General features: G+C 33.1%; 1 protein-coding gene across 2 annotated transcripts in view; it reads left to right on the top strand.

Annotated features, from left to right (window-relative positions):
* Nucleotides 1–14898, top strand: part of MFSD14B (major facilitator superfamily domain containing 14B) — an 81265-nt gene that overhangs the window by 31978 nt on the left and 34389 nt on the right. For both annotated transcript variants that reach the window (XM_074281704.1, XM_074281703.1), the window contains exons 3-5: nucleotides 2145–2207; nucleotides 8836–8963; nucleotides 10483–10597. In XM_074281704.1, coding sequence (XP_074137805.1) covers nucleotides 2145–2207; nucleotides 8836–8963; nucleotides 10483–10597 — 306 coding nt within the window. The remainder of the gene's footprint in view (nucleotides 1–2144; nucleotides 2208–8835; nucleotides 8964–10482; nucleotides 10598–14898) is intronic.

Below are 14898 nucleotides of genomic sequence, written 5' to 3'. Positions count from 1 at the left end.
TTCCATCTTGGCTCTTTTATTTGCTTGAAGGCTCCTGGTTGATTCCTTGAGGGCCAAGAACCCACCATGTAGGGGCTGGGCTACTTCAGCAGATCTTTAGAATGGGGGCTGGGTATAGCCCAAACTCGCTCAGATCCGGATCTCTCCCCTTGGTATACAAAAGGGTGTTTTTGACCAGATCTTGTAAATCCAAGGTCAGTCCTAAAGGAAGTTGGAGATCAGAAAAGGATTCTTAAAGGGGCCACCGCCCCCATCATCATTAGAGAAGATTTAATTTAAACAGCAATCATTAAGATTAATCGAGTGGATTTAAAAATTTAGAACTTTGAAGTAACATAGTATTACTCTTTCATGATTATTTTTGGTCATGGAAATTTTTGATAGAAATTACTGAGAATTAATGTTACTAATTAATGCTGCTCATTCTGTGATGAATCATATCAGTAAACATGTATCTGCCAATAGGAATCTAAAAAGCATTGCTAAGTGTTATAGAATCTTGGGCAAAAATCTGAAGACTTTCAGGGCATAGGTGTTTTCCTTTTTATTGCCAGTTGACATCAGAGGTATCAGAATAGGGCTAAAAATGGTTAAGAAGTAAATATCTGGTTGAGAAGATGGTGTATAAGAATGAGATCTGTTTAAATTAAAAATAGAAGAATAGCAGGTACCTGGCCAGGGTTGGAATATATGTAACAAGGACTAACTAGTGCGTATTTGCCTAGATTCTTGAAAATTTAATCAGAAGGGCTTTAAATTGAAAATAAAAATTACAGAGGTAGGTCAGAGGGATTGGAAAGAATATAAAACTGAAGGTGTAAATCCTCCCAGTTAGGTTTAGGGTAATTATAGAAACTTATAGGAGTCAAAATTCAGGAAAGGAGCAATCTAAAATCTGTAATCTGGCCTTTGTACACAGATGTCCATAGTATGGATAATAAGTAAGGTAAATTAAATAGACTCAGGCAAATTTGACCCCAGAGTAGCTTATATTTTTTGACTAAGAAGCAGGATAGGAATATATCTTCTTTTTTGGAAGAAACAACATTGGTAAAAAGTTAAATGAAGGTGGGGTTTGGGGAACCATTGTATATTAATAAAATTGACTCATATGAGGACATCTACCAACTGTGGCAATGCTGGGAAAGGAGGGAAGTATGCTAGAGGGCACTTGAGTTACTGTTGCTGGAAGCAGGAAGAAACAGTGTAACTGAAAGTGACTTATCAGGAGTTTTGGGATGGTCAGCAATTTCGTATGTTGCTAAGGTTTCAGGAAGGAAGAAAACTAAGAAAAAGAAACAATCCATCAGATTTTGTCAAATAAAATATTTGTAGTAACCTTGAAAAGAGCTGAATAGACTTCAGCAATGAATAAAGGGAAAGTAGAGGAAAAACTAATAAATATAGTTTGCTTAGCTGGAATAAGGAGAAAGAAAGAGCTTTAAGAAGTGGTACCTGGGCATGCTTATGGGCAAAAGAGAAAGAAAAGACATAGATATAGATTGAAAAGTAGAGGGGAGGGGAATGAATACAGTCTGTTGGAGAAGACTGGGCAGGAGAGTATTAAGGGCAGTTTTTGCTTACCAAGGAGATGAGCCACCTGTTCACTAGAGACTGAAGCAAAAATGGGGACTGTCATGGGGTTTTTGAAAGGTAGAATTGAGGAGGAGAAAGAACTCATGATAAATGTCTTCTTCTGTTCAGCAAAATATGAGGTGACTTTTGCTTGAGGGACAGAGGAAGAAAGCTGATGCTAAGAGAAAAAAGTTTTGAACAGCTATTCTGGGAAGTTTGATAGGGGAAAGTTAGAGGATGACCTTGTTGCAATGATATTGTATTGGACTTGATTATCTAGATTGTGTGATTTCTGGCACCATTTAGTACTTCCACACTTGTATATTCCCATTGAAAATCCATCCATTTTTGGATCTAGTTGGTGACAAAGTTAAAATAATACCCATTCTGACATAGGTCATTGACTTTTACTATATTTAGCTAAATGCGGATGAGTTTTGATGGATACAAGGGAGATAATGACAAAAAAATGTGGCAAAATTTCTCTGCATTTCTTTGAAAATAATTCTTTTAAGTTTGCATTTCAACCTGTGATGTAGTTTATTTGACTTTCTCTCTCTTTTTGGCAGGTCCTACATGAAACATTTCCTCAACATACTTTCCTCATGAATGGTCTTATTCAGGGTGTGAAGGTAAAAAAGACTTGTTTGTATGGGTTGAATAAGGACTGAAACTAGAATTATAAATAAGACCTCTAGGGGATTTAGGTAACACTTGGAGAGACAACTAATGTTTCATCTGGAGATCTAGACTTAGACCTTAGTTACATTGGAAAAACAAAGTAACTTCATTCATCATTAAGTTTAGTAATATTTTACAACAGTAGTTTGAACATGCTATAGCTTTACTAAATTTCCCCAAATATTTGCTAGGTAATAGAGGAATTTTTAGTTCTCTCATTCCACAATCTGGGAAGCTGGATAAGTGTTATTATCCATTCCTTACTCATGAAATTTCAAGCACAGAGGGAATAAGCAACTAACCACGTTTAACAGAAGAACCTTTTAATAAAGATGAATTAGAATCATAGTGTCCAGAGTCCTTAACCACCCAGAATTTAGTCTTCTTATCCACTATACTCCTACTTTTTCCTAAAACCCGACCACTGTTAATTAATAGGCATCTTTAGCAATGTTTTATGGTTGCACTTTACAGATTTCCCACAAGGGAGGGTCTTATGGGATTTGCCATTTGCTTCTCTGGCAAACTGTACGCTTTTGTGGTATGTCTCACAGCTCTCATCTAGCTCTCATCTACCATAGAAATGAACCATGTGCAAAAATGTTTTCCCTCAAGGTTTTTTTTTTTTTTTTTTTTTTTTTTTTTAGGAGAGGCCACTATACAGCTGGAGAGCATAAACATTTATTGGGGATAAAATTGTTGTATGGGAGATAGTTGGATAAAAATGTAAGGTAGAATGAGATAAGGCAGATGTTGATTGGCATTGTGATTGGGGGGTCTCAGAGAAGCATCAGGGGGGGGAAAGGAATTAGTGTAGATTAGTAGAATGATGTAGCAGAAGTAGGGTATGGTTTGGATTGTTGTAATGGAAAAGGAGGGAAAGAAGGTGGCAAAGAGGTAGAAATGAGCCTAGTTTGCAAAGGATACAATAAACTGACTTAACTGTAGGATTTTTTTTTGCCTGAGGCAATTGGTGCCCAGGGTCACAGATCTAGGAAATGTTAAGTGTCTGAGGCCAGATTTATACTCCTGATTTCAGATAGGTCCTCTTGACATCAGGGCTGGTGCTCCATCCCGTGTCATCTAGCTGCCCCAGGAATGTATTTTTTGGAATAGAATAGGAGAAAGTATATTTAATGACAACCAGATCACACTAAATCTTTTTGTAAGGACCTCTGTATGTGACTTACAGTCTTTTCCACCCCAGCCTTGCTTTCAGAGCTTGAATATTTGTTTTGACATCCCTTTAAACACTGGCATTATTCAGACATGTTCCATCCCTGTGGTGTTGAGTTTGGAAATTCTCTTTTTATCCTTCCCTATTTTTGAATCCTTTATTGATATTATTCTTGTTCCTTCTTCACTGTTGTCTTAAGACTTTATCACCTTGCTTTGGCCTTTTTTCCCCATTCCCTTTTTTCTTTAACAGGCTTAATTCTGTAGTTAAGGACTTAAACAAAATATTCTACTCATTACTGCCTTGTTCTTTAATTCTTCATTTCATTCTTTGCCCATCATCACCTTTAGGTAGCCTTCATTATCTTTATACTTAAGTGTTTGCTTTAAAAGAAGAGTGAATTAAAATCGCATTTTATTTTTCAAAAAATTATTTATTATTATTATTTTTTTTTTTTGGTGAAGTAGTTGGGATTAAATGACTTACCCAGAGTCCCACAGCTAGTAAGTGTTAAGTGACTGAGGCTAGATTTGAACTCAGGTCCTCCTGATTTCAGGGCCAGTGTTCTATCCATTGTGCTGCCCACAGATTTTGTTTCTTTGAGACGTTCTTAAAAGTAAGTATAGCCTCTTTCAACAAAGTTACCTGTTTTATATAGTATTGAACTAAGGATACAATGATGAACTTAAGAGTTAGGAAGATCTGAGTTTAAATTCTGCTTTAGATACTTACCTTTGTAACTCTGGATAACTCTGAGCCATCTGTAAGATGGGGATAAAAATAGTACCTCCTTCCCTAGATTGTTTTGAGATCCAGATGAAATAAACTATATAAGTGGCAGCTATTGTTCTTGTTGTTTCCAGGGTGTGATCTTGTACTTTTTTAAAAATTGGAGGCAGTCAGGATTAAATGACTTGCTCAGGGTCACATAGCTAGCAAGTATCTGAGGCTGGATTTGAACTCCCTGAATCCAGGGCTCTCTTCACTGCATGACCTGGCTGCCCCAGCTGGAATGTAGGGCAGGTGAAAGATAATGAGAAATCCAGGATGACTCCTAGGTTGAGAACCGGAAGGACTGGAATGATGTTGTTCTCTTCTAAGGTGATTGGAAGAGGGATAATTTATTTTTTTTTTTTTCAGTACTTTATAACCAAAAATTTTCTTTAATAATAGCTTTTTATTTTCAAAGTACATGCAAAGATAGTTTTCAACATATACCCTTGCAAAGCCCCGTGTTCCAAATTTTTCTCCCTCTCCCCACCTTACTCCCTAGACAGCAAGTAACCCAATATAAATTAAATATGTGCAAATCTTCTAATATTTCCACCTTTATCATGCTGCACAAGAAGAATCTGATCAAAGAGGGAAAAAAATCAAGCAAGCAAATAACAAAAAAGATGAAAATACTATGTTGTGATCCACACTTAGTTCCCATAGACCTCTCTCTGGATGCAGATGATTCTTTCCATCACAAGTCTATTGAAACTGGCCTGAATCACTTCATTACTGAAAAGAGCCATGTCCATCACAGTTGATCATCACATAATTTGTATTTAGTCATATACAATGTTCTTTTGGTTCTACTCACTTCACTTAGCAGCAGTTCATCTCTCCAGGCCTTTGTGAAATCATCCTGCTGATCCTTTCTTATAGAACAATAATATTCCCTTACATTCATATACCATAACAAAGGTCACTACAAACATTTTTGCACATACAGGTCCCTTTCTCTTCTTTAGTATCTCTTTGGAATATAGGCCCAGTAGAAACACTGCTGGGTCAAAGAGTATGCACAGTTTGATAACTTTTTGTGCCTAGTTCCAAACTACTCTCCAGAATGGTTGGATTTGTCCACAGTTCTACCAACAATGTATTAGTGGGACTTTACTTCTTTCTCAAATTTTTATAATTGTTGTAGACAAACTTTTCTTCTGATTATAATAGCTTGACCAATGATTATTGGAGTAACTTTGATTGAGGTTCTCTGCTTCTTTCCTCATGTCTTTGTTTTTTCTGTGTATTCTTCCTGTCTTTTATAGCAACTTAGGTCATTATGACTTGAATATGTAGCATATAACTCCATCTAGGCTTCTTAATGTCTCCATTCATACAACCCAGATGAGGACTATTGTTTATCTTGATTTCTGCTTAGTACATATATGTCCCTCTGTTTGTTCCTTTTTTTTTTTTTACCCTTTCTCTGCTCTGCATCTCCCTCACCTCCCATTAATATATATTCTCTCTCTCTGATTATTTATATTTATTTAGATATATTTATATTTATTTAGATATATTTTCTTGTTGGTACATAGCAAAAATGTATTAAATGCTCATTAATTTTGCTTGATATGTTTTATATTCTAGATTTTGACATAGATATTGTTAGATATCACTTATATATTTTTTCATATTATTTGAAGATGAAAATAGATATATTTAATTTCACACTAAACTTTAATAATTGTTTTGTTTAATCATAAATAAAAAGAAGACCGAGAATTACTTTTTAAAATTTCAAAATAGATTGTCTTAAAGATCTAGTTGAGTTATAGACTAATGTCACAAAATGGTTACTTTTAGATAATTCCACTTTGCAAAGAAGAATGTTTCTGAAAAAAAATATTGATTTGACTTCACTGAAGCTTTAAACTTGATTAATATTTCTTTTTCCCCCATGCTTATAGAGTTGACTTTGAAAGATACTTTGGGAAGTAGGAGGAGAGAGAATCAATTACTTAACAAAATTCAGTAGATAAGACTTGAATCATAGTCCTACTTGATGCTTTGATATCATCTTTTCTAGAATCCCTCATTTACCATTGAGGAAATTGAGGCACAGAGATTTGAAGTTGGTTGTTCATGGTTAAATAGCTGGGCAGGAGTAGAGCCCCAAACTCAGGTTTTCTGGTTATTAAACAATAGCTTCTTCTCTCCTTAAGCTTTCCTCCCTTCCTGTGAGATTAAGATAGGCTTGAGAGAAAAACTATCAAAAGACATGAGAATTTCAGGAGAATCAAGATTTACAAAGAGCCTGATATCTAGAATGTGTTATAGCATGTTATTTCTTGTTTAGTAGGCGGAACATTGGATTGGGAATCCAGTTCTGCTGCTTGCTTACTTGTGAAATTTTGGGCAAATTTGCTTAACTTCCTTGGGTTTTAGTTTCATTATCTAGATATCGAGTGAATTGAACTAAATGGTCATTGTGGATATTCTCAGATCTGTGATTATTAAATCACAGAAGGAGTTAATTTAAAAAAATTTAATCTCAACCTGACAAACACTAAACAAAAGTATTTTCAATGCACACTGTATTACAGACAGAGAGATCGGATGACTCTGCCATGTTAGATTTTGATTTTTTTTCTCTCCCCCTCAATATTTGTACTTATATTGAGTACAAATAAGCTCATTATGGAATCATTAAAGCTTCCTGTTTGTCTTTTGATTTCCTCTGGCCTTTCTAATTTTTTTTTTTCATTTTGAGGTGGTTGGAAGAATACAATCTCTATCCTCTAGTCCTGTCTACTTATTTCTCCCTTCTCCCCCTCATTGAAAAATAAGCAAAACTCCTGTAACAAACCAGCATAGTCAAGAAAAGCAAATTCCTACATAGTCCATATTCAGAAATGTCTTTTTTTTCATCTTCTATGCAAAGTGGACCAAAAATAACCTTATCTCCTTTCTGTCAGAATAGCATGTTTTGTTTTTAGTCATTTGAAATTGTTGATGATCTTTGATACTGATTGGATTTCTTAAATTTTTAAAGTTGGTTTTACTCTCAAAATTATGTTTGTGTTTTTACTTTAAAAAAATCATGATCCGCTGATTCTTTTTTTCATGACTTCAATTTTTTTTTGGTACCACCTTGTACAGGTTCTTTTTAATACCTCTCTTAATAATGCAGTAGTCCCCCTAAAGGTCTTGCTACCTTTGGTCTCTTCCCTCTCTAATCAATTCTTTGTAACACTGCCAGAATATTTAGCATAATTTTGTTTTAAAAAGGGTTGATGTCTTTTTTCTCCTTTTTTGTAAATCGCTTCTCTGTGGATTCTCTTTTTTTTTTCTTATAGTTGCCTCTCTGTAAGAAAAACAAAAGAAATATTATTAGGCACTATAATACAATACATGTGTATTAAATTGTATCACATCAGGGATGTGCTAAATGTCAGGGATATAAATGGGAGAAAAAAACAACAAATAGTCCTTGCCCTCAAGAAACTTTCAGCCTAATGAAAGAGGACAGTATACAAAAGGAAGCTGAAGAGGGTAGAGAGGCAAAAGGGAAGAGAGAGGTTGATGATAATGGAATCAAAAGCAAGAAGTGAAGCTGCAGGAAAAACAGACCAAAATATTGGCCACATCTAACACACACCCTTTGACCCAGTGCTACCACTAAAGCATAAAGCCAAAAGAAGATAAAAAATAGAAAGTTTCCATATATAAAAATTTTTACAAAAATATTATTTTAAAAAAGCAAAAAACTAGGGGAAAGATAACCATGAACAAGCAAATGAGTAAAAAAATACCATGGTAAGCAAATGTACTAGGACATGACTGTACTTTAAGAAACAATAATTACAAAGAATTCCATGAAACTAGGGAGATATATAAAATGATACAGAAGGAAATAAGCAAAATCAGGAGAATAACTTAAACAACCGCAATAATGTAAATAGAAAAAAATTGGACTAATATCTGATCTTGAACATTCTATCATTTCCCTTTTTTTGTGACTTTGCTCACTCTATTCCCTATATTGCTAGTGACTTCATTTATTATGATACTTGTTGAGCTTATTCATCCTTTAAAATCCATCTCCAATGCCATCTCTTACCTGAAGTCTTCTATGAACCCCTTGGTCGTCACAATTTCCCCCCTCAAACTTTACTTATTTTACTTTTTATACTTCTCTATATGTAAAATGTAATATTTTGCATTATTATTATCCATATGTGGGTCCTATCTCTCTATCAGACTGTAGTTCCATGTGGGCATGGAAAATTTATTTGCTAAACTTTGTATGTCCCCTAGGGCCCAATATGGAATTTTCTCCAACTGTGTTAAATCTTAATTAGATTAGGCTCCTCAGAAATTGTGAAAATGCAAAACTTGAATGCGACTCAGTTCTTTTTTTAGTGTGATCATTTGTGCTTATATTGCATCTCTGTTCCTAATCTCTTTTGAAAATTGTTCTATCCCTGTCCTTTTTCCTTTCTATTGATATTTGATTAAAACAATTTCTAGCTGAAGTATGAAGAGGTTGAAGGGGCATGTACTTAAAATGATTTTGTGTTAAGGACACATAAAACTCAAAATAAATAAAAGATTTTAAATGATAATAGATTCAAAGGACAGATACTTTGTTTGCACTCATTTTGTTTCTTTCCCCTCTTTTTTAGGGACTGTTATCCTTTCTGAGTGCCCCCCTTATAGGTGCTCTATCTGATGTATGGGGACGAAAACCATTTCTTCTAGTTACAGTTTTCTTCACATGTTTTCCAATTCCGTTAATGAGAATAAGCCCATGGTAAGTGACACTATCTTTTGCAGTTAGACTGATTGATTTTTTGAGTTCTTTAGAGACTGACTATAATTAGGTGATGATCATAAATTTAGAATTTTAAGGGATTTTAGAGACCATCTAATGTAGTTCCTTCATTTAACAGATGAGGAAACTGAGTCTCATGGAGGCCAAGTGACTTGTCTAATACACATTTGTAAGTGTTATAAGGGTAGGATATTTTATCCAACTTGTGATTGAAGTCCTATTCACGTTTTTTGTGCTATTAGAATCTTGGATTAAATGAGGTAATAACTATAAAGTGTTAATTTAGCACATTTATACTAATTAGTTTATAAAGATTGACTGTTATTATAATTATTATTAATTATTATAAGTAGTATGCAAACAGCTAGTGAAATAAGTTCTGTGACTATGATGCTATTTTTATTTTAAAAAGCACTTGTTATTATAAATTGCAGATACTCACTTTTTTTCTTTGTGAAATCTTTGTATAAATCTCATGCCTGTATTTAAAAGCTTAAATTTACTTTGTAGCTACAAGGTACCTTTTAACTTAAAATATTAAAATTTAAAAAAATAAAATATTACATGGTAACATCTTATGACTCATTTTAAATAATTTTGATATTAATAAGTTCTGAGCTTTTTTTCTTTTTCTTTTAAACTGTTCTGTCTTAAACTTCTCTTTTTGAGCTAAAGATTTGAATTTTGGGCAGTTAGAGTCAGAACTATTATGTATGTTTTTGACTGAGCATAAAGATTTCTTTCTATTTGGAGGTTGTTGTTAGGATAAAATGAGATAATAATTTGAGATAATGAGATAAAAAGGTTTATTTGAGTTAATAAAATTTGTTTGAGGTAAATGAGATAAGATTTTCTTCTTACAAACCTTAAAGAGCTATATAAGTTCTAGATATTATCATCATAATATCCAGTTTATAGTTTGAACATAAGGATGACAAAATTTTAAATTAGTTCTTATCACATACTTTTATATCTATCTGCTTTGGTACTTTTTTTTTTTTTTTTTCTTTTTTAATTTAATGGAAGCAACATAATGGACACATTATCCACTAGGCAGGCAGAATTAAGAATGGTTATAAATTATTCCTTTTGGGCAGAAATAATTTATATTTTAAGTTATAATAAAATTACTAATTTGTTAATTGTTGATTTTAATTTTAATAACTTTTTAACAATTTTTCAAGAAAAAGCATTTCATTTTTATGAGTGAGGAATGTTGATGTTTATGTCCTAGAGGGAGAGAATTCCTAAGAGTTTTATTTCTGTTAATTAAATAAATAATGTCATAATTCATAATCAGTAGAAAAAATTTTTTGTGAATTTTAGTTGTAGAAATCATAGCCAAAGACATGACATTTATAAATGCATATACATATATGTGTGTATAATATACAACATACATTAAACATATATATATATATATTTAACAATAAAATAAACATGGGAAGGTTTGCAAGGTAGTCTTTATTTTTAATTTTTTTTTTTTTTTTCTTTGTAGGTGGTACTTTGCTATGATTTCTGTCTCTGGAGTTTTTTCAGTTACTTTCTCAGTAATATTTGCATATGTTGCTGATATTACTCAAGAACATGAGAGAAGTACAGCCTATGGATTGGTAAGACATCAGATGGACCTTTTGTTTTGCCATCAGTAAAACACCTTGTAGGTAGCACTGAAAATTTATACAATGCCAATCTTAAAATTAGGGTGAACGTTAATTCAAGAATTTACTACAAAGGAGATTGGAATGAGGAGTCAGTATTATGAAATTAAAATCTCCCATTTCTTTATATTTTCTGTATATAAAACTGATTTGGGGATGGGTCATAAGAAATATTTAAAGAAAAGAACCTGTGAAATGACCCATTCTTCTTCTTCTTCTTCTTCTTCTTCTTCTTCTTCTTCTTCCTTCTTCCTTCTTCCTTCTTCCTTCTTCCTTCTTCCTTCTTCCTTCTTCCTTCTTCCTTCTTCCTTCTTCCTTCTTCCTTCTTCCTTCTTCCTTCTTCCTTCTTCCTTCCTTCTTCCTTCTTCCTTCTTCCTTCTTTCTTCTTCCTTCTTTCTTCTTTCTTCTTTCTTCTTTCTTCTTCTTCTTCTTCTTCTTTTTTTTGTTAGAAAGATAAATGTGAATTTAGTTATATTGTCCTAGAATAGACAAGGATTATCAAATGTGGGATAGGGAAAAAAGCATTAGACTTATAATGAGTAGATTTGGGGTTGAAGCACTGGTTTGTACTCTTTTCCACTTTGAGCAAATAGCTCCAATTTTTACTCTCATCTATAAAACTGGGTAATAAAATTGATTATCTACAGGATTGTTACTACTATAACGTGTTGTTGAAATATGCATGATGATGATGGTGGTGGTGGTGAATGTGATGAAGAAAATTTTATAAGTTATCTTTTCTTGGTTAATTTAACATGGGTAAGAAATGATAAATTTTTGTTTCTACATCTTTAAAATCCTTCTTCTATATGAACAGTTCTTCCATATAAGTTTATTTCAGAAATTAGCAGCTAATTTGAAATGGTGTGTTATAGATTGAAAATACATTGCAGAGCTAACAAACATATGGTAGATGATGATTAGAATTCAAAAATATTTTGACCAGTTAGCACTTGGAAGGAATCTAGTACCGTCAGATTTAATAGTGATAAATATGCACAGATATAAATATAGGTAGATAATCATCTTAATTGATTTTAAGAGTTGAATTTTAAAAATCAGTTTCACAGATAGACTGCTGCAAGTCAGGATTTTGACTAAAAAAGATATAGGGAGGGGCAGCTAAGTAGCACAGTGAATAGAGCACCAGCCCTGAAGTCAGGAGGACCTGAGTTCATACATAGCCTCAGACATTTAACACTTCCTAGCTGTGTGATCTGGGCAAGTCACTTAACCTCAATTGCCTCAGAGAAAAAAAAAATTATAGGGCTTTTAGTGGATTCCACATTAGTCAACAGTATGTTATAGCAGCCAAGAAACCTAATCATTCAGCATTTATTAAGCACTTAGTATATATGCCTAGGTCACTATTTTCCTGACACTACTTTTGATAAACCATATCTGTAATTTTTTTTTTTTTTTTTTTTTTTTTTTTTTTTTTTTTAGTTACACATGCCAGATTTTAAGAAGGACATTGATTAATTAGAGAATATCCAGGGCAAGGCAGCTAGGATGCAGGATTTGAGAGTATGTCATAAGAGTCAGTTGAAGTAACTAGGAATGTTTAGCTTGGCAAAGGGAAGATTTTGTGGGGAATATGATAACTCTTATTGAATATTTGACCTGCTACTGGATAGAAGAGGGATTTATCTTGATGAACATGGTCTTACAGTAAAGGTCTTGATGTTTGGTTTTTTTTGGGGGGTGTACTGGACCCATTTGGCAATCTGATAAAGTCTGTAACCTCTTCTCAATAATGCTTTTTAAGTCTATAAAATAAGATAAATAAAAGTTCAAAGGAAACCAGTTGTATTAAAATACAATTCAATTAAAAATTTTTTTCCAAGACTTTGGGTTTGAATATTTAACTTAGAAGGTAAAGTGTGGAATCAATAAGTGGAAATTTCAGAGAGGTAGATTTTGCCATTCTAACAATTAGAATAATGAAAAGTAGAATGAACTTCCCAGGAGGCTGCAGTTTCTCCCTCTTTGGATTTCTTTAAGTGAAAGTCAAATGACTATTATGTTATAGAAAGGTGGTTTTTTTTTTTTTCCCCCTTTCTTTCCCTTCTCCCCCCCCCCCCCCATACTAGATAGAATAGAAGGTCTCTCAGGTCTGTGAGTCCTGTGAACTCTGAAATTTAAGAAATTCAGATACTAAAATCCAAGCCTTGAATTTTAAAAATATTTTTTAGTATGCTAGTTATATCCTGATAAAGTTCTATTTTAGATTTTCTAATTTGGGGAGGTGGAGTGGGGTAGTGGTGGTGGTAAGAAATGCTAGCATAGTGAATAACATTGATTGTGCTGCATTTCGAGCTTAAGTAGTTGGTTATATCTTATAACACAAAAACTTTATTCATGAATAAACAGATTTAAAAATCACAAGCACATGATTTCTTAGTAAGCAAAATACTTTTGTTATTAATTCAGAGAATGAATTACTGCACCTAGCTGTCCCATTTACTGACTCTGAGATCTTGATTAATGACTTGACCTTTTTGTGCTTTTGTTTCTAGACTTATAAATGGTAATAGGAATGCTTACTACTTGTGTATATTGTTGGGGAATGTGGGCATTGAAAGGTCATTTGTCCCTTATTTTATTGAGGCAGAGTAATGAATTCTTGCCTGAGGTTTTAGGAGCATCTTGAGTCCTGTTAAATAAAGGTATATTAAATATGAATACCAAAAAATATGGCCTTTATTCTGCCAAGCATTTGCACTGTAGAAAATTTTCTCTTGTAACATCATAAAATCAGTTGTTAATGTAATGTGTTCAGAAATTTAGCACATTAAGATAATCCTCTCAAGATTATTTTTTCACTAGATAAGGAGAATAGCTGGACTTGGTGATTGTTGAGTTAGAAATAAATGTAATTGTGTCAATCATAGGGACTCACATTTATTAAGGAGGGAATTTTGTATATATGTTTTTAAGCAAATTTTTTGATATCCTCATATTACTTTTTTTAAAAATTTGATTTATTTTTATGGTCTAACAGATGAGAAATGCACATAAAGAAATATATGCTTGTACATTTTATTGTTCCATATAGATTTATGTTACTATCAACATCTGAAAGAAAACCATCAATCTAGAAGTAAATGGGAAAAGAACTTTGAGGAAAATAGCTTTTGGCAAAGCTCAGGAGAATAAATTAAGATGTGGAGATCCAGAGAGGACTTTAGAATTGTGAGTAAACTTAGGGGTGATTATTTGGTTTCCCTTAGGTTACTTCAGGATATGGAACATTAGAAAGGGTAGAGAGTTCCTGGAAACAAAAATATTCATAGATAAAATCCTAAAAAGCAACCATTGAAATATACTTCATAATTGTTCATAATAAAGACCCTGTGTGAGGCAAAATAGGCAGGAATAGGGAGAGGGGAAAATGAGGTCACAAACAAGAAACATCACTTGTGGTGGGTAGATCTTAAAGTAGTGATTAAAAGGAAGTAATGAAAGGTGTAAGAATCAGTGATTAGATAAAGAGAAGGTTTGTGGAATGGGAGCATACCATTCAAGTATAGGTTGCTTATGTTCACTTTTTTTTTTTTTTTTAATCTTCTTTGCAAAGAGAGTGATGGGAATAGAAGAGAAACACAATGGCCATTTATGTTTAAAAAAATTAGAAAGCATAAGAATAAACTTTTTTTTCCTGAGGCAATTGGAGTTAAAGGACTTGCCCAGGGTCACACAACTAGTAAGTATTAAATGTCTGAGGCCAGATTTGAACTTAGGTCTTCCTGACTTCAGAGCTGTTGCTCTATCCCTTGCACCATCTAGCTACCTTGTTGTTGTTAGTATTATAATTTGCAAATTGAAAACTAAAAGGTAGCATCATCTTTAGTGGAAGAATTCTAGAGGCCTTTTCAATAAGATTTGGGGTAAAATATCTTAAAAATATCAAGCAATGGGTCCTTTATTGTTGTAATTTTAGAAATTACAGTTTATATGAATAAGAAACAAGAGATAGAGAGATTAAGCCTCAGCAAAGAGGAAACAATTACTTTTTGCACGTGAAACGATAATCTACTTTGAGAATTGTACAAAATGATTTAACTGTAAATTAATTGAAACTATAAGTTCAGGAGAATAGCAGGATATAAACTCATAAAAACAATCAGCCTTTCTGTGTATTAGCACCAAAAATTTGGAAGAAGCTATAGGAAAGGAAATTCCATTCAACATAACTACAAAACATAAATATTGGAAATTTTCGCACCAACACATATGTAAGGTAATACATA

Source organism: Sminthopsis crassicaudata, chromosome 1 (assembly GCF_048593235.1).
Source record: "Sminthopsis crassicaudata isolate SCR6 chromosome 1, ASM4859323v1, whole genome shotgun sequence".
Classification (NCBI taxonomy): Eukaryota; Metazoa; Chordata; class Mammalia; order Dasyuromorphia; family Dasyuridae; genus Sminthopsis; species Sminthopsis crassicaudata.
Note: the sequence above shows the minus strand (reverse complement) of the source record. Positions and strands in the feature narration are given on the sequence as shown.